At 53.9% G+C, this 24,329-nt stretch overlaps 8 protein-coding genes across 8 annotated transcripts; 7 read left to right on the forward strand and 1 right to left on the reverse strand.

Annotated features, from left to right (window-relative positions):
• Window positions 1-4,682: 4,682 nt before the first annotated feature.
• EI97DRAFT_498909 (uncharacterized protein) lies at window positions 4,683-5,994 on the forward strand (the record flags this gene model as incomplete). The annotated part of the gene is made up of 4 exons (XM_033802579.1): window positions 4,683-4,845; window positions 4,924-5,039; window positions 5,206-5,550; window positions 5,762-5,994. The coding sequence occupies 4 exons, from the start codon at window positions 4,683-4,685 to the stop codon at window positions 5,780-5,782; spliced, it is 645 nt and encodes a 214-aa protein (XP_033656986.1). The 3' UTR covers window positions 5,783-5,994.
• Window positions 5,995-10,658: 4,664 nt separating this feature from the next.
• Window positions 10,659-11,689, forward strand: EI97DRAFT_370660 (uncharacterized protein; the record flags this gene model as incomplete). Its single annotated transcript, XM_033795242.1, has 3 exons — window positions 10,659-10,845; window positions 10,916-11,466; window positions 11,594-11,689. The coding sequence occupies 3 exons, from the start codon at window positions 10,659-10,661 to the stop codon at window positions 11,687-11,689; spliced, it is 834 nt and encodes a 277-aa protein (XP_033656987.1).
• A 391-nt stretch (window positions 11,690-12,080) lies between these two features.
• On the forward strand, window positions 12,081-14,214 carry EI97DRAFT_176514 (P-loop containing nucleoside triphosphate hydrolase protein). Its single transcript, XM_033793470.1, has 2 exons — window positions 12,081-12,753; window positions 12,806-14,214. The coding sequence occupies exons 1-2, from the start codon at window positions 12,331-12,333 to the stop codon at window positions 14,174-14,176; spliced, it is 1,794 nt and encodes a 597-aa protein (XP_033656988.1). The 5' UTR covers window positions 12,081-12,330; the 3' UTR covers window positions 14,177-14,214.
• A 1,098-nt stretch (window positions 14,215-15,312) lies between these two features.
• EI97DRAFT_176542 (uncharacterized protein) lies at window positions 15,313-15,834 on the forward strand. Its single transcript, XM_033793473.1, has one exon. It carries the CDS (start codon window positions 15,415-15,417, stop codon window positions 15,781-15,783), a length of 369 nt encoding a protein of 122 aa, XP_033656989.1. The 5' UTR covers window positions 15,313-15,414; the 3' UTR covers window positions 15,784-15,834.
• A 621-nt stretch (window positions 15,835-16,455) lies between these two features.
• EI97DRAFT_455696 (WD40 repeat-like protein) lies at window positions 16,456-17,991 on the reverse strand (the record flags this gene model as incomplete). Its single annotated transcript, XM_033800669.1, has 2 exons — window positions 16,456-17,446; window positions 17,504-17,991. 2 exons carry the CDS (start codon window positions 17,989-17,991, stop codon window positions 16,456-16,458), a joined length of 1,479 nt encoding a protein of 492 aa, XP_033656990.1.
• Window positions 17,992-19,931: 1,940 nt separating this feature from the next.
• EI97DRAFT_176410 (CFEM-domain-containing protein) lies at window positions 19,932-20,985 on the forward strand. The gene is made up of 2 exons (XM_033793469.1): window positions 19,932-20,413; window positions 20,469-20,985. Exons 1-2 carry the CDS (start codon window positions 20,333-20,335, stop codon window positions 20,946-20,948), a joined length of 561 nt encoding a protein of 186 aa, XP_033656991.1. The 5' UTR covers window positions 19,932-20,332; the 3' UTR covers window positions 20,949-20,985.
• A 102-nt stretch (window positions 20,986-21,087) lies between these two features.
• EI97DRAFT_176536 (uncharacterized protein) lies at window positions 21,088-21,767 on the forward strand. Its single transcript, XM_033793471.1, has 2 exons — window positions 21,088-21,375; window positions 21,438-21,767. Exons 1-2 carry the CDS (start codon window positions 21,226-21,228, stop codon window positions 21,618-21,620), a joined length of 333 nt encoding a protein of 110 aa, XP_033656992.1. The 5' UTR covers window positions 21,088-21,225; the 3' UTR covers window positions 21,621-21,767.
• Window positions 21,768-21,971: 204 nt separating this feature from the next.
• Window positions 21,972-23,956, forward strand: EI97DRAFT_448205 (uncharacterized protein; the record flags this gene model as incomplete). Its single annotated transcript, XM_033800144.1, has 3 exons — window positions 21,972-22,135; window positions 22,387-22,952; window positions 23,118-23,956. The coding sequence occupies 3 exons, from the start codon at window positions 21,972-21,974 to the stop codon at window positions 23,954-23,956; spliced, it is 1,569 nt and encodes a 522-aa protein (XP_033656993.1).
• Window positions 23,957-24,329: the final 373 nt, after the last annotated feature.

A 24,329-nucleotide genomic window follows, 5' to 3' on the forward strand; every position in this document is an offset into this window, starting at 1 on the left:
GCACACACCTGAATACAATCAGTCAACCCATCCTTATTCAATCTTTCTGTCACCGTGATATCTTCAGATATCATCAAATCTGACACCTCCACACTCATCACACCTCTTACAGCCACTTGATATCGTCTGCTACTCGCTGCTAAAATGTCTGTATGGTGACAGGATCTCAGCCTTGGCATGCAGCCGCATCCACCATATCAGCAAAGAAACCTTCCTACCAGCCTTTAAAGTGGCTTTTGAGAAGGTGTTTATAAAGGAGAATGTCTGCACAGGGTTTCAAGGTGCTAGAATAGTTCCACATGACCTAGAGGCTGTGCTATCAAAGCTAGATATGCAGCTGTGTATACCAACACCACTCGTACCAGATGCTGTCAATTGGGAAGCAAAAACATCATGCAATGCCTGCGAGATAGAGGCACAGTCAACACTTATTTGAAACAAGATTCAAAGGCACCCAGGGTCCTCAGCAAGTTTTATAGATGAGCAGGTGCAGCAGCTTACCAAAGGTGCTCAGCAGATAGCATATAATATGGTACTAATACAGGAGGAATTGAGTCGTCTAAAAGAAGCGGTAGAAGCAGCTATAAAGCACAAGAGTCATAAGCGGTGATATGTGCAGATAGAGGAGACCTTAATAGTTGGTGAGATATCTGATTTGATTGCTGAAAAAGAGAGTAGCAGTTATAATGGAAGCAAGATGCCTGCGAAGAGAGTACACGGAGAGTGGCACTGTGGCTGTTACGGTGAGACTGGGCACAACTCCCGTACTTGCAAGGTTGAAATACAGGATACAGATGATAGTGAAGCTTCTAAATAATACTATATTATTGCATATAGCACCAATTATTATTGTAGTGTTGTGCAACGTCGCTGTATATACGCTTTGGCAGTGTACGCTGGGGCGCTCGCTTGGATGGGGCGCTCGCTTATGAAACACGTTATAGAGGTGCATATATACTATCTTCCTTAACAAAGATCTCTCTTGTACAGCAAAAAAAAAAAAAAAGAAAAAGATAGGATAAATTAGTACTTAGTTACAACGCTGTTACTTTCTACCTTACCTGCTTAGATACCTGTTAATTCTCCTTTAGAGAAAAGCTGTTCTACCTATAGAGAGGAGGCGCGAGGACGTTGCTATCTGTACTATTGCCTGTACAGGCTAGCTTAGTACTGTAATAAGCTTAGCTGTTAAAGGCATTTTTGTATGTTATAAACAGTTAATGTTAGAAAACCGTTAAGATCCGTTTTCAACGTTCATAACCCAGCCCTACCATGGACGCGCAAGCCCGGCACTAGCAGTTATTTCCAAATCCAGCGCAACCGGCCCCAGCACACACACTTCCACCCAACACACCACCTGAGCGACTCCGTATGCGGGTCCTTCAAAATGACAAATCCAACCCTGCCAGGACCTGGACGGCTAGTTAGTTCATCCGCAGTCCGGCAGTGTTGTGCAAGTCCACGAATCCGTCTGAGCCACCGCCTCCCTCTCGCGTGTTTCTCCCAAGTGGACTATTACTGCTTCTAGAATGCTGCATGTAGGCTTAACCAGCCAGGGGATTGATGGATCTGGCAAATCAGGATTCGACGTCGATCGAATCCTTCGACTGTCTGAGACATGGCAGAGCGTGGTAATCAGGCGATCTGGGAGAGGGCTGAACTTGCGGACTCGGGGGTTCAGGGGCGGGGAGATGGGAAGAATAATTGAAAAGGGGTTGCATTACCAAGTATTATTGGGACAGTGGAAGGGAGATTGGGTCTCCAGGCACGCGGGGTTGGTTGGTGAAAGAGTTGGGCGAGTTACTGGTTCCAGAAGGTCGCGTCTGGGGGATAGGGCCCAACAGCGGTAGAAGACGGGGTGCATCAGCTTACAAGGGAAACTATCGTGTATTCAGTTTGCCAGAGGGAATCGTCTAGGGGTAAGATATGTGGGGAACGGATTACTTTTCCTCGCAGAGCGAGCAGCTGTTTGACGGAAGGGCAGACTAGTGCTCCGTACTTACAAGTAGTACTCCTATATACAACATCCCTATTCTGAAAGGCGCCGCACGTCCAGCACCTCACCCAGCCCTTCCTACAAACACCACTCTAATACTACATCGTTGCATATACTGCTCCATCCCTACCACCTACCATCCCCTTCCACGAATTCAAAGCAACACTTCCCCCCCCAACACCTATCTCGCCCTTCCAGAAACCCACCGACCCTAGCACCCAGCATATCCAAGCCTCCACATGTTCTACCTCGTAGTAGTGGGCCTTGCCAATAGAAGTATACTCCGCAAGTCGTGCCCTATTGGCATTTTCCACCACAACCATGTCGCAACATGAAACCTTCGGGCCCCCTGGCTAGATACCAGTCAATACTCCGTACTACCTACCCTACCTACTCTGTAATAAAGGCGCGTTATTAGGGAAGGGTGTCCCTCGGTGTTCACCTAATCCCGTTCAACTAACGGAGTCTTGCGGTCTCCGCCGGAGGCAGAGCAATCGCTCGTACCCAAAATCCTTCCTAACAAGGACGCATAACACGCTTCCACTGGCAACATCTTGCAATCCCTGTTTGTTATCCCAGTAACCGCCAGTCATTAACTTAATATTACGTTGCGCAACGTACGCTACCCTACGCTTTCGCATCTCCGTCTCCCTTACCGAGCGATGAATGTCCCGACATACAACGTACCAACATAGAACAAATTCCTACAAGTACATCTCGACCAGTCTAACCCTCCGAATTCCGAATCCCGGAACCCGACGGAAAAGCCCACCTACTTCCCAACCCACGAGACTAGTCTATTTTGCGAGAATTGCTCCCAGGATTTCCATAACGGGGAAATGGTCGCTCTATTGGTATATTTCCGTTGGACTAATAAGCCTTTAACTTTTTATTTTTTAGCCTCTCTGAGGCTCCTTTGCTGGACGGGACCTGGCTCCATTTACGGGAGCTATTTTTTCCTTCTCAGATTAGACTAGAGTACACTGTACACAGTAGATCATCTCCACTCTACGGAGTATTCGTCTAGCTAACAGTTATTAACCGCACACCATTGTACTCGCGCAGTAGATAGAAGTACCACAGTACCACAGTAATAATAATCCCTTTCACATCACATCCCTCATCCCTCATCCCTCATCCCTCATCCCTCATCCCTCATTCCACCAAGTAGACTCCTCGACCTACACCAGGACCCACGCAACAACACAAGACCGAAAAACAACCCCTTTCGATCCTCGCCAACAGCCCTGCATCCGGCAATCTTGCGATATACCGGCCCGGGCCCGGCCACCCACCATACGCAACTCTCCTCAGCCGCTGGGCGTATGGCAAACAGGCTTGTTGTGGATTTGAAATCGTTTTGGCAGGAGCTATATCTCGTCGCTGGAAGGAGGGGGAAGGGAAGCGCGGACGAAAATTGGACTTGTATTCAACGAACCTGAACATGCAAGACTCATCAGTCATCACGAATAATCAATCGTCCGTAGTAGTAGTGCGGAGTTAACCTGCCAATCTCCGCATACAAGTAGACCTACCAGTAGTTAGCTAAGCTCAGCTAGCTTGCAGGGGAAGAGTCGGGGCGCGGAAGATGAACAGCCCCCGACTCCCCGTCGGCTTCGGGAATTCGAAAGAAGCGAGGGGGCCGGTACCTTCAGTAGATCCGCATGGAGTGGGGGCTGTGTCGGGGAGACCCCAAAATTCCAACCAACATCTCATTTCGCACCGCTCATGATGGGAATAACATCTCTTTCTCGCGCGAAAGCGGGAATAGGCATGGTGATTGACAATTGTGACGGGTAGTTCCTTAGCCGGCCCCCAGGGCGAGTAATGGTCGAGAATGGAGGCGGGGTGTTTCTGACCCGCTTGCCCGCTCGTTCAGGGCGGTTTTCCTGTACATCGGTGTACTACCGATTTTGGAGACTTTCCATGATTTCACAGCATCGCCCGGTACTGAGGTCGACAAGACAGCAAAAGTCCTTGCGGATGAGGAAGATGCGGAAAAGTCGCCGGGGAACTATTTGTCATTATTGGCGATCGTGAACATATCTTACGAATCTAGGATCAGCATCCAATAAAAGTCTCCATGACACTGGGTTGGAGGAAGAAAGTCTCCGGGCTTGTCAAGGAGAGCTGAATAATCTCTCACCCAGCGCCATGGTTTCAGAAGGAAGATGGTACGGAGGTAGGTAGACGACTGGAACGTCCAAAACCCACGCAAGAACGGTTTCCCCACGCGGCGGGCCGTCCTGAGTAAGCACTGCTGAGAGCAAGCTCGCCAAGCTTCTTGCTTGGTGAGAGCTATCAAATCGGCCCATCTGGGGAACAAAGAGTTCGATGTTAAACCCATTTCTTGAACGCTCGATTGAACATTCAAATCAACATCCGCTGTTGTTGGAATCGCCGTTCACAACCATTCAATGTTCCAGCGACAGGGATTGGGCAGCGCACCAAGAGGACCTCGCTTTAGGCAACCGTTGCAGAGCTGCCAAGGGGTCGACGGGTCGAGGGTCCCCAACTCATCACAAGCCTAGGATGTTGGGGTCTCAACAGTTCATGGGTGTTCCGACCCTGTTTTTGAGTTCAAACTTATTGGCCGTAGCTGCGCGGGGAGAGACGGCGTAGAGTCAGGGTGAGGGCTCCATGGATTGGGGTATTGGGAAGGCATCGAATAGAGAGGTTAACAAACATGTCCGAAATGGAACGGGACGGCGAGGTCAGGGGCCGCGATGTAATTCTGGCGGAGATAAGGCGTTCGACCGAGCACGACTACGCGGCATCGTGGCGGGGTTGTTGGCCAGTGGACGAACTGGGGAACTCGACATCCTCCAAGGGAAGCGATTGCGACGAAGGTGATCGGCTGCGTATTATTGCCTCTGAGAACGAGCGGCACTATGTAGTCCCAACAAAGTCTACTGAGTATTGAGTAGTTGCCGCGGTAGCCGTAACTCCAAGTGGGCGTGTCAGTACCAGTGTCTGGATATTGCCCACGGCGGAAGCTTTCGATAGTACTCTCCGATGCTCAACACCTGGGAACTCGACCGAGGTACGGATCCGAAATCGTCGGTATCTGCTCCATGGACAATGTTAGGTTGAGAAGGTGTCGTATCTCGAAGAACCTGATGCACATAGCATGCATTTGCCTCGGCCTTACCAGTAGACTACCAGAGAGCCCATTGGGTTGAGATTGCTGTTTGGCATGTACCGTGTAGCTCCCTGGACGTATCTGCAGGCGTAATCGCATTAATTCCCTCGCTCAGCCCTACGGCTCGGCTGATGCAGACGAGGATCCTGTTGGCAAGCATTTACTTGCTCAAATGCGCTTCTCAGTAAAGTTGCTCACCGCGTTCATGCAGTGCAATATCTCAATGCCCATGGGGAACCAGCAGAGCATTCGGCGAACGCGATATACTCTGCGAATGAACCAATCACGGAGCCAGATAGATTACCCGTCAAGGCAGAATGACCCAGCAAGCCCACCCATCCCGTTCCCGGCGACCCAATACCGTGGGCAGTGGTCACCGACAATTCATTTCCCTCACAACATACTGTGTGAAGTGTGTTCGCTTAGTTGTAGCGGTATGATTCATGATGGAGAACCGGTGGATGGCAGAGCCGTAGGACTGCCGAGAGAATACGCGAATCAGCGTTATCATACGCAGAAAACTGCTTGCCGTATCTGGTGCTGTTGGTGTTCGTCACTTGAACGGTGAGTCGGAGTGGATGCCCCTCTATTGGGTATGCAGAAGGACTGATCGACTTATGCAGAAAAGCCCCCCTGGTGAGTAGGAGAAGAAACTCCAAGTAGACGTCAATGTTGCGAACTGAAACTTGGGGCAAAGGTGAAAAGATGTTAACACGCTGGGAGATCTTGTCCGTGTCGTGCACAAAGCCTCGAACTACTATTCTGGAACACTGCAATCCTATCAGGAGTTGGCATAACAGTAACAGGAGGTCAATAGGTCGATCAAAATAGAGGCCGAGAGTCGTAGGGTCTATAGTTGTAGCCAGTAGGATATATTTGACGGTCATCTTGGGGCAACCGCCCGGCGCTTAGGGGTCGCCCACGGTTGGAAGGCCCAGAGGTGAAGGATCACCCACACTGTACTCCGTACTCCGTAATCTGTCCGAAAATGTCAATCTTGCCGTGGCCGTGTCTGCCACATTTGTCCAGCATGGCGTCCACATGGATGCCTTGCCATTTTGGGTTTCAAGGGTCCTTTCTGAGGGCCACAAGAGTGGCGAAGATATGTCACCCTAGTGCGGAAGGTGTGCATGCTGTGAGAGGCTCGAAGCCCTGAAGGGATTCAGCCTGGGACACCTGTAGTATCTGATTGATCGATTAGTGCGAGAAATGTCCCCGCAGTGGGATTGGTTCGGCCTTTAGGAGAGGCTGGATGGACCCGAAGGGATGGTGTCTGCCCTACGCCATGCATAAGGAGATGTGAGGAGTGACCACCTGGTAGTCTGCTTCGTTTCGTTTTGAAGACGTCCCAGTTTCGACTGCCACGAGGGCTTCAAAACCCCTGTGAGCCAGCGCCTCCCCGATGCCAGTGCGGTGTAGGGATGGAGGATTACGCGATAAGGCTGCATATGTGGGCTGTATAGCGGGCGCTTGTGGTTGTGTCACTTCGTCCTGGGTCTCGATGCGCTCGCGATGATGGGTAAGTGTTGGTGGGGTCTGACGATGGCGCACTTTGCCTGTGTTCCTGCTGTTGGAACAGGCATTCCGTGGCCATGGTGAACACCTATTCTGCGGGTTCTGGAACCCCGAGTATATGAGCCTCGCGCAATGCATACCATTGTGTATACTCTCAAGCATAGCGAGAGGGACACTGCTGCGGGCGATCCTGCGTGGTGGGAATATCGGTGAGCGGCAGTTCCTGGAAGGATGAAGCCGACAAAACGCGAAGAAGGGTGGTTTCGCTCAGGGACTGGCCGAGAGCATACACAGTATCATCCAGGGAGTACAGAGACGCCCCCTCGTGCCGGTGTGGCCTCTGTCGACGAACAGTAGGTGGGCGATCATTTGTTGGCGCTCACTGCTAGCCCTACGGGCGGTGACACAACGTTGGGGTCGTAGGGCTGAAGGATCAAGGAGGGGAGGGATGTGCCAAGCTAAACCATGACTGAGTGTGGCTAGCGCGCCTAAAAATAACCCCTGCATGTATCCCACCACATGGGCAAATCTCGCAAAACAGGATCCTATCTGGAAGACCTCGGGAGGAGTGCATCTGCGACGCTTGCGCGGACTTTTGGGGGTTAAAAATGGAACCACTGAATCGATTTCCAGCGCCTAACGCTGGCGTCGTTGCTGTCGTTCCTTTATCGAACTTATGTTTCTATGAATTCCTTAGCGAAATAGCTGTTGTTATTTCGGAACCTTTTGCGCCGGCGGTTGTTGTAGGCGTTTTTGCGACCCTCCCGTAAAATACCAGTCAGCCCTGTACTGCTCCGCCCCCTGGGCCCCCTGGGTGAGCAAGCAGCCTCGTGCTGGCACATGCGTCTCGTAGGGCTGCGGATTAGACACTCTAGTGCATACGAAATGGTTTTGTAGGGATGGAGACATAGGGCATGGGGCGATGCGAAGAAGTCGGTATCGCAGCGTTTGCGGACCCTGAATGCGGAGTTTGTGAAGCTGTCGGTGTCGCCGAAGTTCACAATGCTTGGCGAACCCAGGAAGGGCACCACATGAACTTTAGGCCCGTACGCCAATATCAAGTGAAGCAGCTAGAATTTGGCATGCAGTCTTGTGGATATTCTCTGGGGGCCAATTGTATTTCAAAGCATTGTGTTCACGACCGTGTCTGTGTGCAACTCCAGCTTGAAAGGACGGTTTCGCCCATGGTCAGGCGTTCGTCTGCAGGTCTCACTGGGGCGCACCTGTTTCAACACGCGGGACAGCTCAGCACCTTATCGGTTCCGAGGACCCTGGACGGAAATCGAGGTTTTGGCGGACAGTGGACTAGCAGAGACGCAAGAATGTGTTCACACTTGCAACAACCAATCATGAAGCCGAGCAGGGGGGCCATCTTAGACAGCGCGAGTTGCTGTCTAATAACTCGACAGAGGCGGAAGTGAATCGTGAGCAATGCAAGATTCGAAGCTGAAGATCAGGCCGACTGCCTCCCCATCATTATCCAGAAGGGGTACGGAGTATTTATCAGGAACTTCGGAGCTACCGTGACGCACAATGGACTAAGGAGGGACTACTCCACCGAGGTGAAAGATCAGGTTTTCCTGCAGACCTACTCCGTTAGCGAATCCATTTGCAGAGGAGTGGCCTGGGTCAAAGGTAGACGACCACGATAGCTACACGCAGGATAGATTGCGATTCATGGCACAGTCAGTTGATTAAAGTGTGTCGTCCGTTTGAAGCTGTGAGGGGCATTAAATGCATAGAGAATTTCCCATGCCTACGGGTTTGCAGGTCAACCCTTTAGAGGCGCGCTGACGCCAGCCTTCATCGGGCAGTGTCGGGCGGGGTTGAGAGGGCAGGATGGAGTGGTTCACCGTATGGAGAGCATCCCGCGAAGGTGCTGACGGCGGGGGTGATTGATGCACCGCCAAGGAGGGTGAATCAACGGCAGGTCGTAGGGCTGAAGCGGGTGAGATGTGTCTGTCAGATGCTTAATTGTTGGACCCCAGGGCGGCTCAGCGCTCTCTATGCTCTGAATTGGGCTCGTCCCATTCTCATATCGAGGACTTTCAAGTGCGCCATGTTCTGGTGCACCTGCTGAGGGTGAAGGACTATACTGACTGTGACGGGAAGCAAAAGCGATGGCTGTCGGGACCACGGAAAATCACAATCGCACTTGTAAAGAAAGCCCCGCCGCCAAGCAGCAGCTCCCGGGTCGGCGCGGGAGCCCCGGCAGCCAATCGCTAGCCTCATGCTCTAGCTTCATCGAGAAAATGCTCGGCGCCAGGAACGCCCCAACGCTAACTCCGCTGCCCAGGTGGGCATCCAACACCAACACACGTGCGGACCCCGTGCTTTGAAGGCTTGGTTCCCAGCCTGTACATATTCCCAGCGAACGCGGTCGACGGTTCGGCCGGTACCTCGTCCGCCGCTTCCGACGAGTCGACTCACAGCTGCGATTACCGACGGAGTACGGAGTACATCCAGAGTGGTGTCCGGGCGGTGTGCTGTTGAGTAAGAGCTGCTCTGGCAGGCTTCCGTAGGCTCGTCCGTACGGAGTAGTACACCCAGTAGAACCAACCAATCAGTTGGCATGAAAAGCACTCGAAACGAGTCGCGAGATTCGTAACTGCACGGCTTTGATATCAGGAGCCGTGAAGGCGTCGCAGTCTCGCAGAACCGCCCAGAATGAGCAAAAGAGGCAGTAGTCGCTAGTAGCAGCTCGTTTGCTATCTTTGTGTAGTCAAATTTACCCAGACTCCCAGAGACGTCGCTCCCTTTGCAGGTTGCTGTTGTCGCAGGCTCGCAGCTATTATCTCCGGCCCCCAAAGGACCGCGGTCAAGGCACACACACAAGGCGCTTTCGGGCATGGCAGACTGGGCTGCTAGTGGACACTCTCTTTTACAGTAGAGGCATGTTCTACGGATCTCGAGAGTCGAGGCCGTAGCTGTCACATGACAAGAGTGGACGAGTTCTCCTCGAAGCTGCCATGGCTGCTGTGGTCGTCTGTCTCTGTGTTGCAGCTCTTGTTTGCAGCTCTTGTTCACGTCGCTGCTGTTGTGCCTCCTGCAACACATGACCAGGCAAGCCGAGCAAGTCGACGGAGAGTATCGTTCCACCGTCACCCGCACGAGACGAGAAACGCCGAGGGGGGCGCCATTCTGCGATGCAGCCAGTCGTTGGTCGTCGACGACGTGGTGGTGGTGTTTGAAGGGGGATGGGCCACGCGTTGGTGCGGCCGGGGGAAGAAGGGAGGACGACTGGGGTGCCGGTCGGGGGTTGCTGCGTGCCAGACCGCCTCTGGGGATGGGGAGGGGATGGGGGTTAGAGGGGTTTTGCGCTTTCGATACGGCGCCGTTGGTCCCGCTCGGGTGGCTCGGGTGCTGGGCTTCCTCACCTCTTCACCTTCTCACCCACTCTGGGGGCTGCTCAGCCCTTCACCGGCCAGTGCACGCTGCCTTCTGCCCCCTGCAGCCTTGTGGAATGCGGCAGAGCGTGCTGCCAAATTTACGGCCCCTTGCCGTGCAGAAAGGCGGCGTGCCTCAGCGCCCCTCTGCGCCTGCGACGAGGGAGAATCCCCCAATCCTTCATCACACCTCGCCCTATCGCGGCCGTTTGCGTGCCCGATTCGCGACCTTTGCGGGCTCTTCTAACGGCCGAGCCAAACTCCGGCCTGGCGTCCCACGGGCGCTGCTGCGAGGCCCGTGGGACCCAGGGGGTCCTCCAGAGAAGCCTGGTGTGCAGGGTACACTGCACAGCTCCAACAAGAGAGAGGCATGGATTTGTATTTGGCACCAATGCTAGCACCAGAGGCCCGAGCTGCCTGTCGATGCTTTGGGGCCTTCTTCGAGCACGCTTTGATAATAAATATGGCTGCGGCTGCCCCCATCCGAATCCTACCTTCCATCACCAACCTCTACCTCTAACTCACCACTCTCTCCCCCCAACCAACCCCTCTTCCTCTCCCCTCTCCAACCTAAGCCGCTTGTCCATACAACATCAGTACTCCCTGCCCCATGCCCACCATGAACAGACACGCCGGCAACCACTACGTTGCTGCCGCTCCGGCTCCCCGCTGCTATTCAAACTACTCGGGCGGAGGCGGATCCAGCGCCTTCAGTGCCTCAGCAAACCCCAACGAAGACTGGACCAAGATCTCAGACTTGGCCGAACGCCGCCGGATACAGAACCGTATTGCTCAGCGCAACTACCGTAAGTTCCCGTGACGGCTCGTGTAGCCACACGTCCCTAGCCTCGTGTCGGCATGCTGATTTGGTGCTAGGCAAAAAGCTCAAGAAGAGGCTTGAGGATCTCGAGCGCAGGGCCGCCTCCAGCTCTGCTTCACCGGAGCAGAAGCCCGTCGACCTCCAGCGTCCCACCCGATCCCCCCGCCCAGACTTTCCCTCGCCAGCCTCGTCCGAGTCGGAATATGGCCGCCGGACACCCGACATCCACAGCCACTACGTTGCGCCGCCCGAGGAGCGTCCCATGTTCTCGCATCAGTATACGCGCCAGCTCTCGACTTCCCCACCTCCCTTCTCGTATTCGACGTATCCAGCTCCCGACACGGCTGCATACTCGGTTCCTTATGCCGCATCACATGCCCCCTACCACTCGATACCGACAACCACCACCACGCCCGAGATGCATGCCTACCCCCAGTATCTCCCACCGCTCTCGTCGGCCTATCCGACACCATTGCCCAGCCTCGTGCATCCCCACAAGAGCGAGTACTATGACGAGAACGACATCAGCCCTTTCGGCGTAGGCTATGCGACCATGGCTGGCATGGAAATTCCACCGCCTCATCACTACTCCGAAGCCGATCCTCATGTAAAGCTCCCTCCCCGAAAATCCTACTACGCCCACTAGGCCCCTCCCTCCATTGCTACAACCCATTATCGACGAGCCACACGCTGACAGTCCGTGGCAGACTCCACCACTATCAGAGTCGTTTGAGCCTTCGGTGGCCGGCTCCCCGCCCGAATCGGTGTATCCGACAACCCCCAATTCAATGCCCCGGACGCCACCTCTGCACCAGGTTCAGCTCTGTTGAGCTGCAATCTCGCCTTTGGGTCCCTGGGGACGCAATATCTTATCTTTCTCCCTTCCCAAGAGGGTCCTGCCTCTGTACATTTATGAGTCGCTGCTTTTATTCTTTTTGCCATGCATTTCAGCGAGCGGTCTTCGGACAGGTTGCCTCTGGTTCTGAGGCTGGGATATCACATTTGGGCCCCGGGTGTACTGCGCGCTTCTTCTTTTCATATTGTGGAATCATCTCCCCACATGGTATTATGGTAGATTGAGTGCTGGAAAGATTTGGGTATATAGCGCGGTGCACTTGCTCATTGCAAGTTAGCTGCCTGCGACGGACTGCTAGCGATGGGTTCTGTCATCCATGTCGATATGATATATAAATACGTCTCTTCGACTTTCATTTTACACCTTCTTCTACTCGTGCCTGCCTAAAGAGAAAAAGATCATGACAACTTCCTGAGGTCGTGAGTCTTCCAGTTTGGACTTGCGCTCGTGATAGCGTGCCCTAGGAGCGGGCCGCTGCAGAAGCGTCATGCCAAGACCCCCGAAGCATGCGTCGTACCTTCCCTCGCGTCGTTTCCATCGTAAGCAACGAAAAAGAAACAAAAACCTAAATCCAACCCCATCTCATTCTCCTCCCTCGGAGGACTCCCTCTTTGCATGGCACCCACGAGGAAACGCTCCCGGCAGGAGAAAGCCCGGCAGTACCTCACCGGCGGCGCCGTCCTTCGCGAAGACTCGGACGATGAGTTGGGGTATGAGGATTTTCCGTGGGAGTGGATTTGGGACGAGGAAGATGCGGCAAAGGAGGGCCAGAATGGAAGTGTCACACCGAGGAAGAGGAGGGCACTTGAAGGTTCAGAGGGGAAGAAGAGGCGGATTGTAGGGGCCCGAATGGGGAGCTTTACCTGCAAGTTGGGAGATACGGTGCTGCTCAAGGCCGACGGAAACACTGCGTGGGTGGGCATCATATGCGAGTTTCTCGAGGAGGAGTACGAAGGGGAGAAGCTGGCCAAGTTTCTATGGTTCTCTTCGGAGAGGGAAATTCGCAATAAGAGCAAGAAGCGGACGGATTTCCTGCCCGTACGCACCACAAATTCAGTCACTGCGGATGTCACCCACTGACGTATACCAGAATGAACTGTACATATCCGCGGCCTTCGATGAGAATCCCCTTACGACGATCAATGGTACGGCAAAGGTCATGTCGCTCCAAGCCTTCAACCAGAAGTATCCCAATGGCCAGGTCAAGAAGAATTCCAAGGACTATGGCAAGGTGTTTGTTTGCAGGAGAGGCTGCAACACGCGCACCACGACATATACGCCGGAATTCATATGGGAGGATCTCTACAAAGGGGCAGACGATATACCTGCGCTCGTGGAGTTTGTCGAGGCTCAAACCAAGGCTACACGGAGACGACCGGGGCGTCCGAGGAAACAGGCAGAAGACGTAGGAGACTTTGTCGTCCCCGACTCTGACGATGAAGAAGGGCCGAAGACTCCACGAAAGCGGCGTAAACTCAACGACGCATCTACCCCTACTTCGGCAAGGAAGGACGCTCGCAAGTTCCTGACTCCAACGCACAAACGCATAGTTGTCAAGAAGCCCCTGGAGTTCACGCCTCTGGGTACGCGAATCCTCTCGCCCTCCGTGCTCTCCTCGCCCTTTCAGCTGGCAAGAAGCCAACTGCATGTTTCGTCCGTCCCCGCCGCACTGCCGTGCCGCGAGGAGGAGTTTTCGACCGTGTATAGCCATCTGGAAGCGGCCATCACCGACGGCTCAGGGTCATGCATCTACATATCTGGGACGCCCGGTACAGGCAAAACGGCCACGGTGCGAGAAGTCGTGGCACAGCTGCATGCGGCAGTCCAGGCCGAAGAGCTCGACGACTTCATCTTCGTCGAGATCAACGGCATGAAAGTCACCGATCCCCATCAATCGTACTCACTTCTCTGGCAGGCAATACGGGGCGATCGCGTCAGCCCCTCACACGCCCTGGAGCTCCTGGAGCGCGAGTTCTCGACCCCCTCGCCCCGGCGCGTACCTTGCGTGGTGCTCATGGATGAGCTCGACCAGCTCGTCACCAAGAACCAATCGGTCATGTACAATTTCTTCAATTGGCCAGGCCTGCGGCACAGCAGATTGATTGTGCTCGCCGTAGCAAACACCATGGATTTGCCCGAACGGACACTCAGTAACAAGATTAGCAGTCGTCTAGGTGAGTGGGTTTCATTACATGGTTCCTCATCCTTTCTGAATGCTGTGCTGCTGTGCCCCCTCGAAACGCCCCGCGTGAGATGGGGGCCGTGGGTCATGGTGGTACAGATGTCTTGCCCTTCTCCCCTCAATCTCCATTTCCCCCAATCATATGGCGAACCTGGTCGAAACACCTCGTGGGCAATCCTCCTGTCACAACATGTCTTAACCCGATTCCTTCTTCCTTCCCTTCCTTCCTTCGGACACCTTTTTTTTCCACGCTATGCTCAAGGGCTTCGAAACACGTAGATTATGGGTGGACGGCCGGTGACGGGTTAACTAACACGCGCCGCGCACAGGGCTCACGCGCATCACCTTCCCCGGCTACACGCACGAGCAATTAATGCTAATCATCCAGTCCCGACTGTCGGGCGTGCCGGGCCACATTGTGCATCCCGACGCGGTGCAGTTTGCGGCGAGGAAGGTCGCGGCCGTGAGTGGGGACGCGCGCCGCGCCCTCGATATCTGTCGGAGGGCGGTCGAGATTGCGGAACAGGAGGCTTTGACGGCGCAGCAGCAGCAGCAGCAGCGCGAAGAGGATGAAGATGGTTTGCCTGATACGCCGAGTAGGAGGGGCAAGGGAAAGGGTGGTGCTGCTCCTGCGGCTGGTGGTGGGACCCGACAGCGTCGCGACCCCGACGCTGGCGACGCCGCTGGTTTGGGCGATAAATTGCAGCAACGTGCTCCTGCTGCGGGTGCGATTGCGGCAGCGGCAATGGCGCGGAAAAACGGCACTGCTGCTGGTGGTGGTGTAGTCACGATTGCGACCATCAAGCAGGCTATCAACGAAGCGACGAGTAGTCCCTTGCAGCAGGCGCTGCGGGCGCTACCGCTGGCGGCGAAGGTGTTTCTCGCGGCCTTGTTGGCGAGGATTCGGCGGACGGGGATCGGGGAGGCGGTTCTTGGGGATGTGGTGGATGAGGTGGGGAAGATGGGGGGGATGTTGGGGGAGGGTGGTGCGATTGCGAGGTTTTTACTTGGGCAGAATGGAGGAGATGGAGATGTGGAGAGAGAAAAGGAGAAGGAGATGCCGTTTAGTGGCCGTGCAGCGGGAGGAGGAGGAGGAGGAGGAGCAGGGAAGAAGCAGGTTGATGGGAGGAAAGTGGCGAGGGCGTTGGGATTGCAGAATGCGGTTCTGGAGCTCGCGGAGGCGGGGATCGTGGGCGTGGAGGCGAGGCATGGGGAGAGGGTTGGGAGGGTGAGGTTGGGCGTCGGCGATGATGAGATTCGGCTTGCTTTGGGGGGCGATGAGGAGGTTAGGGGGCTGGGGTTTTCGTCGTGATGGTTGGGTGGGTGTGTTTGTTTATGGAAATGGGATGAGGATAGGGCAGCGTTTTGATACCCAATGGATGTTTTCAGTTCCTTTTCTTCTTTCTCTCTTGTTGAATCGCCATGCGGCCGTCCAGATATCTTCTTACCAAGTGCATGCATGAATCGAGCACTCTGCCTTGCAGAGGAGCTCGGTTCAACTGCCCCAGTCTCTAAACATGCTTTTGCTGAGATGTCCACACATCCTGTTCTTTCTCTGGCACAGCATGTTTGTTATATTTGGCACCCTGGCCAAAATCGTTTATTGCATTCGCCCTCCTCCCCTTGCTTATACGTCCAACATACAGGTGTGTGCCAACCGCTCTATTATATCTCCTTCGCGTATTGCTCGCCAAAGGAACCGGAGCGGCACGCTTCGCAGCGCAGGATCCTATGCGGCTAGTCATTACCTCAAGAGTAGAAGTCGAGATTTGTATGTATGCAAATCGGTGGGAACTATCCAATTCAGGGCTCAAGTCTCATATCAGCATTGTTGTAGTATTTGGAGTTTGCATCCCGTCTACCTTATTCTCGAGGCAGCTAGCTAACCCCATGCATACATGGAGCGATTAGATAGACACCGTAGCTGTCTCCAGTGTGCGTGAATAAAACACAGCGCATGCCTCTCGCCCCTCGCCGCCTGACTTCGTTACTCCTGAAATGATCCTGTCGCCATCATCGAAAAAGCCGCATGCCCCTGGAAAGAGAACCCCAGACGTCCCCACTTGCAGAATTGAGGAAAACGTGCGTCAGGGGTTTGGTGCCGGGCTTTCTTCCGGACCCTCTTCATCCCCAGAAACTGTCTAAACATGTTCTGAGACGGTTGGGAGAGCTACAATTCCCTTCATTGGCCGTATGGAGTGCTCCTTGAATCTTGCTGTGTCGGGTTCTGATTGTACTCGGTACTTTCCGTGATACTGACGATTGCGCTTGGTCTAGGGGACAGGTGTGACACAGCAGGATCCAGCGTTTGGGTGGTCTGTTCCTCGTTGAAATTCTTGATCTGTGGGTTGAATGAATCTGCGTTGCAGGTTGCCTTGATCATGTGTACAGACGGGACGAATCGTTTGCATGCATGGGGGATACGCTCCCTCCTAGTAAATGTTCTTCGCCTGTTTCCCCCAGGACATCCAGACACCAATGCTGAATATGCATTGAGCGTGAGAAGAAATATCTCACCTCTTGTTGGTAAACTGACCACGACAACCGTCATCCGCACTCTAGAACTTATGTCGTCCAAGGGTAGGCTGCCAGTCAAGCGGATGAGTCTCTTCCGTGGCATCCTCATCCTGCTTCCAGACCTTGATACTCTTATCGCTCTCTCCAGTAATCAGACGGAGTCCCGTCTTATCGAACGTCGAGCACATAATTCCTGCCTCAGCGTCGAGAGATCCAGGTTGAGCAATACTCTGCGACGACTGGAATTTATGGCCTGTCTTCCAGTCCCAGAAGGCGACGGTGCCGTCATCAGCACCCGAGAACAGTACATTGTCCTCGTTAACGGAGAGCGTGTTGATGATGCCTGGATGCCCCTCGAAGTTCTGCATGAAGGCGCCTTCAGGGCACTTCCACTGCTTGATCGATCCGGAGGATCCGGACGCGAAGGTGAATTCGTTGGGGTGGAGGGTGAGTGCTCGAACGCTCTTCTTGTGGTGGGTCAGGACACCCATAGTCTTGCCAGCGGCGAGGTCCCAGAGCCGGATGGTGGAGTCCATTGAGCCTGTTATCACCTGCGGGTCCGCCTCTTGACACTTGAGATCCGATATAGTACCTTTGTGTCCGCTTAGGACATGGATGTTTGTCCGTGTCCGCATGTCCCATACGCGAGCGACACCGTCCCGACCGCCGGTAACCAGGACGTCTAGAGTTGGGTGAAGATCTAATGTGTAGACGCCACTGAGGTGTCCGTGGTAATGTCGAATAACCTTGTTCTGTTCCAGATCCCAGCATTTGACCATCTTGTCCTCGCCACAGGAGAAGAGGTACGGATGGCGAGGCGAGACGGCAAGCCCGCGCACAGCACTGATATGGCCAGTCAAGGTCAGCTTCAGCTGTCCACTTGCCAGGTCCCAGATCTTGATGGTACGGTCACCCGCTCCGCTGGCGAACCACTTGTTGTCGGGCTCAACAGCCAGACTTCTGACCCAACCCATATGACCACTGATGACTCGGAAAGGTTTCCACGGAGCGTGCCACTCGGGATGCACTTGTCTAAGGGGCTCACAGTCAGAAAAAGAGGGAAATTGCAGAGAAGCGACTGGCACATACCTAACGGTATCCTTCCTCACCAAGGCTGACGATGGAGTATTCCTCATGGGAGTTGGGCCCGTCGCGTTCGGAGCTGCACCACGACCCCCTACTCTCAGCGTCAAAGCTGTCGATTGCTCCGCCTTTTTCTGTTCAGCCTTGGTCGAAGCTCCTTCAATCATCTTCCTCATCTTTGGATCCGATGCCTGCTCCTCCGCATTCGCTTCTCTGATCTTCTTTCGCCGCTCCACAGCCGTGGAAGCTGCGCTCGCCATCTTCGCCGCTAGGGCGGGAGGGAGTTCTCTAACATGTTCGTATTCGCTACGTATTCGCGACGAGACGCCTATTTGCTCGGCCAGGTCGCGCGATGCAATTGTGGGAGGAGGTATCGAGAAGACGCGGTTCGGCGGATGTTCGAGAGCTACAGGTGAGGCAAAATCGGCTGCGAATATCTCCCGCGTTCGTTTCATGGAGCTGCGCACCAGCTGCTCTGGATTCGCGGCCGCCATAATGAGGTCTACTTGGGCTATGGTAGGTGTTGATATCACTTCTGGGGGTTGCTACTTTGGAGTACATTTGGGGAGTTAATTCTTAGCGCGTTCCCAGCGCGGCGTCAGTATTACGTAATCTCTTGGCGCTCTTGTCATATGGATGGCGAATAACGACATCTAGGAAGATATCACTTCGGGGCTCCACGTTCCCTTTCCTTGGAAACATTCCTTCCTCTCGAATTCAACAGTCTACTTCTCGAATCCAACTGACTCACGATGTTCGAGCCCTGCCGACTTATTCACTATGGACGAATGCGGTGACCTGCAGCTCACAGATCACGCGAGGACGACATGACCGGATGCAAGATACGGTTCTATCCCTCCTTTTTAGACCAACAAAAGTCCGGATGTGTAGACATTATCTGAATATATTCCAATACACGACGCAGTATGTAATCGAGGGGTATTGTGGAAGCCAACAGGCAAGATGGTGACGTAAACGCAGCCAGCACGCTTTCCAACGGCATTCTGACTCGTGCTAGGGTACGCACCCACCCAAATTCCATTATATCTGCAGCATGAGCTCCGCGATCCGGTCATGTTCCTCCTCCAACGTTGCAGAGTCAGTATGTACGTTCAAGTGATATGTCTCGGAAACTCTGGCGTCTGGGTGATGAAGGTGTCAGGATGCAGTGTGCGGCACTGTGACGATCGCCAGACTTTCAAAAGGTGGCCTCCCTCGGCCTGAGCCTTGTTTCTGGGCAGGGTCGCTTTTCGGTGTGTCTCCACTGGTGTCTCCATTTCCCCAGGTTTCGTCATAGGCTGGGGTCCCAAACATTCGCCATTGTCGGATCAATAGATGCACATGCAACCGAGGAACCACGCAAACACTGACCCGCGCACAGCAATTGACAACACCGCGAAAGACACTGATAACGTGAAGTGAACACGAAGTCAACAAAGCGAGATGCCGAGTTCTTTACACCGTAGGACGTCGAATCATTTCAGATGCAGCTACCGGCTCTGTCGTTTTGAGTCGGCCACCGGGGAATGCCAGGTGCGCTGATCACACAGGAATAGAGTCGAGCATCTCCAAACCAGTGTCCTCACAGTACATTATTTCGCTGTCTTACGAAATCACAAACTGATGATGAACTGGCTCAGCATAAGGGATCCCTCATCGACTCGGTGCCGAAATGAGTGCAAGAACCAATTGGATACAACAATGTTGGTAACAATCGTTCTTCTCTGCTTTTGAGCAACTCCACTCCGGCGCTTGATGCTCGAAAGTTGCTCTCCTTCGACTCCTTTCCAAAGGCAACATTCGGATGAAGTCGACGGGCGACAACCTTCCTGGTCTGGATGGGTGTCTGACCCGCATACTGCAAGGGCACGGACAGGTCAACCCCAGATTCTAACCGGTTCGAATTAGACGCACCAAAAAGTTGTCCCGAGGTTGCAATAAGGTGCGCATCCCCACCCAATCAAAACGCAAGGCGGCGTCTGGGGCAAGGCAGCTTGGCTTCTTCCAGCGTCATCCCCGACCTTTGACCAAACAGCAAAAGCTGTTTCTCCATTATTCCCGCCGCCGCCGACGAACCAACCATCAACGTAAAACGTCCTCTGACTTGCAGCCAATAGTCCTCGCCGACCCGCTGTCGACGCCAGGTCCCAATCAAGTTTGCATTGTTCACTTTCTCCTGGACGGCAATATGTCCTGGGCGATCAGCAGTCATCATTCGCTGCCAGGTCCATACGAGGCAAATCTGAACCGGCCAAACAAACAGGCCTCCTAGCCCAGCACCCCAGCCCCTTCGCAAATGTGCATACGAGGTGGTACCGAATTATTAAGACGGAGCAATCGCGAGACACGACACGAACCTCTTGGAAATTCAGGGCAAACAGAGTGGCCGTCGATGAGCGAATGCTGTCCAGTAGAGCTGATTGTGCGTAACGCTCCCTAGAAGGATTGGCAAGACGAATACTCAGGATCCTTGAATGAGGGCCGTCTTTATTCATTCACAACCAGAGCGGTTGTTGAGACTTGGAAATTGATATGCATGCTTCGGGCCAATCACCCCAGAAGGGTGTAGTCTCTGGCGACCAAGCGGGGTTATGCATGGCCTCCCGCCTCGGGGGCTCCGCATGTGATGCCGAATGGGAAGTCCCCTGAGTTTCCCTGTTCTCCAGACGTCGAAAGAGGTGGATCCAATATTTGAAGCCTGCGACTCCCTCTCTTCACCACTTCCCTGAGCCCTCACCAGCCTTCAATCGTTTTCCAACCCATCGGCCGTTACGACACTCGCCCTTCCAAGTCTTCATCACTCGCTAGTCGATCTACGCGCACCTAATTGCCAACATGAAGTCCTTCACTGCTGTCGCTACCCTCGCCCTGGCCGCCGTTGCCTCGGCCCAGCTTGAGAACATCCCTTCCTGCGCTGTATGTACAAGTCCCTTGGTGCTGTGGAAGCCGATCCGAGCTAACAATTGTATAGTTGAGCTGCTTCCTTGGTCCACTTGGCTCCAGCGGCTGCGCTGAGCTTGCCGATTTCAAGTGCCAGTGCAGCAAGGCCGACACTCTCTTCGCCTCCGTCACTCCTTGCGTCGAGAAGGCTTGCAGCGCTTCTGATAGGGACGCTACCATTGCCGCCGTCGAGAACACCTGCGCTCAGGCCGGTGTCCCCGTTCAGGTTCCGGAGCCTGGAAAGCCCTCTGAGAGCGCTGCTCCCTCGTCCGCTCCGCCTGCCAGCTCTCAGCCTCCTGCCTACCAGACTTCGGAGGCTCCTGCTTCCAGCTCCGAGGCTCCCGCCTCCTCAACCCCGGCTGTGTCCTCCTCCACTGTCGTTCCCACCCCCTCTGGCAATGCCACTATTCCCTCTGGCACTCCTCCGCCTCAGTTCACCGGTGCCGCTCCCCATGCTACCCAGGCTGCCGGCCTTCTCGGCGCCGCTGCCCTTGCTATCCTTGCTCTGTAATCGCTCCGTCTCCATTGCTATGAAGGGAGCCAGTCATGCTATCAGAGCTGGATCTCGCATTGGGTAGGTTTAAGCTACGAGAGGGTGCGATTGGAAATGCACTCGGCCCGAATGGTATATACGAATGACACTATGACGGTGTATGGATGGGACGAGAGACGAGGTCTTAATGTTGGATGGCTGGGGTTGTGATGATCTCGTGTACAATACGAAAAGGCAAGAATAATAATTGAATTGCAATCTTTTTGCGATATTTTTGGTCTCCTGTCGTCTTCGAATGAAACCAATCCCGACTTCGCTGTCGTTCTACGTCTCCTCGTCCATATGTTCGTGGATCTGCTCGGCTTGTTATTCGCGGTGCCGTTCCATGAAGCCAGTGACATCACCGCCGTTCATTTCAGCACTGTGCATGGAGGCAATATTTGCCGTAAGGAGCTCTACGGAGTACGTTGTTGAACCACATTACAGCTAACGTTGAGACCTCTTCAGGGTCATGAAATGTATTGTATACTAACTTCGAGACGCTTTATCAAAGCTAAGGCTCTTCACATACGGTCGAAGAGAAAAGTTGCTGCCTCTTCTCGCCTCGCGTGGGACCGTTATGCTTGTCCAATCGTTAGGCTAGTACCTAATGTAGGCCTCTTTCATCCGACCTGTACGAGAAATGTGTAAATCTGGCACCATCACTAAACAGGCCAAGTCTCAAGTGTTCGAATAACAAACATCAGTCTCTCTTCTTTTTCCATGTCGTTATATATCTTACTGGTCAACATATTGGTAAAGCATACACACCACTGACGGCAAGCCGAACGACGCCTCACGCCGGCCCGAAAGGGATCCCGCTTCCCCCTCACTTTCACTCACAACACCGTCAAGCCACCAAACTACAGTGCAAGAGAGCGCAGTTGCGGTAGGCCGCCGCCAAGTCGCTAATAAACTCATGCATTCTCTCTCACGATAAGGCCGATGACTTCGTTTTCGCTCCGCTCAACCTCACGAATACACCACCGGTACTTATACCAGATGCTACCTTCGAAGGACAACAACACCTTGTCGGCGGTTGGTTCGCAAGATGACTCCCCAACAAACGGACAAGACGAGCGTTTTAACGACGTAGATGGATCTGAGCATGTGTCGTGGAGGGAACAAGCGTTTGCGGATCTGAAGGCCTCCCGCCATCGAAATACGTAAGTGCGTTCCACACATCATTTGTAAAAAGAAGTTGCATCGTTGGTTTGGGCAGGATCAAATCTGGCCTGCATATGACCTGATATGGATGGCTTCCAAGGTTAACAAGCTGGGTCATTGCGCTGGCATCCAGACGCTGTGACGCATCTACCCTAGGTACTTGAGACCCTAAAGCCTGGCTCCATCCTATGCACCTCTTTATCTATCTTCGAGAGAAGGAGTTACTAGCAAGATGCTGATGTCATGATAGCTACATCGGCGCTCTCATCTTCAACCTCTGCGCCTTCACACTGCCCGCCCTCTACGGCACGCTCTCCAAGCTATGGGTCGCCAACATCGACTCCTCCATGGTTGTAACCACCGATACTTACACCTACATTGGCGTGGTCGCAGAGGTTTTGAACGAGGGTTTACCACGTGCTTCCTACCTCATCATCGGCGACAAATCTAACCGCACACTGCGTGAACGCGTCCAGCTCACACACACACTCATTCTCTTCCAGGCTGTTCTCGGTCTGATCATGAGCATTGCATTTGCGGCGGGAGCTTCGACGTTCGCGCAGGGTTTTGTACCGATCGAAGTCAGGGAAGTAAGCGTCACATATGTTCGCATATCGGCTTTCTCTGCATTCACTTCTGCGGTGGAGTACGTAGTCAATGCTTCTACGCGCGCCCTGGACAAACCAGACGTACCACTCATCATCAGCTCAGTCAAGTTCGCCGTCAACATTATCCTCGATCTCATCATCATCTCAAGGTTTCATGTCGGTGGTATTACTCCAACGGTTAATATGCAGGCCGGGATTTCACTTGCTTGTAAGTCAACCTCTGGGACGTTGGAACACCCCCAGTCTCTCCTCGGAGGCGTTTGCGTTTCCCTATTACCATTCCTATAACATTTGAACATGTCCGAACTATTGTTTTGAAACCCTTCACTAACTGCATCTCCACACTAGGCAACCTCACATCCGCCTTTTGCAGGGCTAGCCTACTTTCTGTCCACCACTACGATCTCCAGTGCCAACTCCGCTCTCCACAACAACATCTCCGCCCGCAAAACCACACCGTCACTACCCGCCCTTATCACTCTCTCCAAACCCGGCTTCATCTTCTTCCTCGAATCCGCCGTCCGCAATGCCCTGTACCTCTGGCTCGTTCACGGCATCGTCAGCCTGGGAAGCGACTACGCCACAGCCTGGGGTGTCTTCTCCACCATCCGTTGGGGTCTCATCATGGTACCAGTGATGGCGCTCGAAGCCACGGCGTTGACCTTTGTGGGTCATTCGTGGGGCAAGTTCCGCGCCTGGCTGCAACTGGGCTCGCAAGCGACTCCGCCATCTCTCAAACCGCGGGTTTCGGCGCGACAACTCTGGGACGTAGTGCGCTGGGCATGCTACTCCGTCGTCGCAGTCCTAGTCGTCGAGATTCCGCTGTGCCTCCTCATGTCTTTCCTCGGCGCTCGACCGTTTGCGAGGTACCTTTCGGGCTCCGAAGACGTCGCGCGGATAGCAGCACATATGTGGCGGACCATCGATTGGTGCTACGTTTTCTACGGAGTCTCGACACAGATGGCAGCTGTGCTCGTGGCTACGCGGCCGCATTGGTACCTGTACCAGTCTCTCACGTCGAATCTGCTATATGTGTTGCCATGGGCGATTGTCTGCCAGGTGCTCAACTTGAATGTTGGCGATGCTTGGACGTACCATAGCCTGGTCTTTGGAGGCAGCCTGGTCTTTTCGTTCCTTGCGGTGCTGGTGGTGATTGGCGTGTGGACGGTCAGGTTGAGGAGAGGGAAGATGCGGGCGGATAGGCTGTGGTAGACATGGGTACTGACAGGTTGCGCCGTCGTCGCGGTATTGGAGTTCTCTTCTAGGCATGGGGATCTGGAGATTATTCTGTTGAATATGGCAAAGGACCGTCTCTGTTGGGAAATTGCGGCAAGCGTACACTTACGGTTCTGGCAGTATCCAACCAAATTCAACCCCGTGATATGGTGAATTTGAACGCTTTCCCATGCCCTTCGTGCATTTGTCGTGATGTGAGCACAACCAGAAATGGTTGAAGTTACAATGTCCTCAAAGTGAATGTTCATTCTATCTCATTGTCGCTGCCGAACCACACTCCGGCTCAGATCAAGACCTCTTGAAGACAATAAATGGTTACTTCTGTCAACACTCTCCTCGGGTTCCTAAC

Source organism: Westerdykella ornata, assembly GCF_010094085.1.
Source record: "Westerdykella ornata strain CBS 379.55 unplaced genomic scaffold EI97scaffold_3, whole genome shotgun sequence".
NCBI classification, from domain to species: Eukaryota; Fungi; Ascomycota; class Dothideomycetes; order Pleosporales; family Sporormiaceae; genus Westerdykella; species Westerdykella ornata.

Excerpts from the sequence above, each read along its gene's own strand:
- EI97DRAFT_176514 (XM_033793470.1), top strand. The coding sequence starts at position 12,331 with ATGGCACCCACGAGGAAACGCTCCCGGCAGGAGAAAGCCCGGCAGTAC. Across the intron at positions 12,754-12,805 it reads AGCGGACGGATTTCCTGCCC|AATGAACTGTACATATCCGC; the intron begins GTACGCACCACA and ends GACGTATACCAG.
- EI97DRAFT_176542 (XM_033793473.1), top strand. The coding sequence starts at position 15,415 with ATGCTTTTGCTGAGATGTCCACACATCCTGTTCTTTCTCTGGCACAGC.
- EI97DRAFT_176536 (XM_033793471.1), top strand. The coding sequence starts at position 21,226 with ATGAAACCAATCCCGACTTCGCTGTCGTTCTACGTCTCCTCGTCCATA. Across the intron at positions 21,376-21,437 it reads GCATGGAGGCAATATTTGCC|GGTCATGAAATGTATTGTAT; the intron begins GTAAGGAGCTCT and ends AGACCTCTTCAG.
- EI97DRAFT_176410 (XM_033793469.1), top strand. The coding sequence starts at position 20,333 with ATGAAGTCCTTCACTGCTGTCGCTACCCTCGCCCTGGCCGCCGTTGCC. Across the intron at positions 20,414-20,468 it reads AGAACATCCCTTCCTGCGCT|TTGAGCTGCTTCCTTGGTCC; the intron begins GTATGTACAAGT and ends ACAATTGTATAG.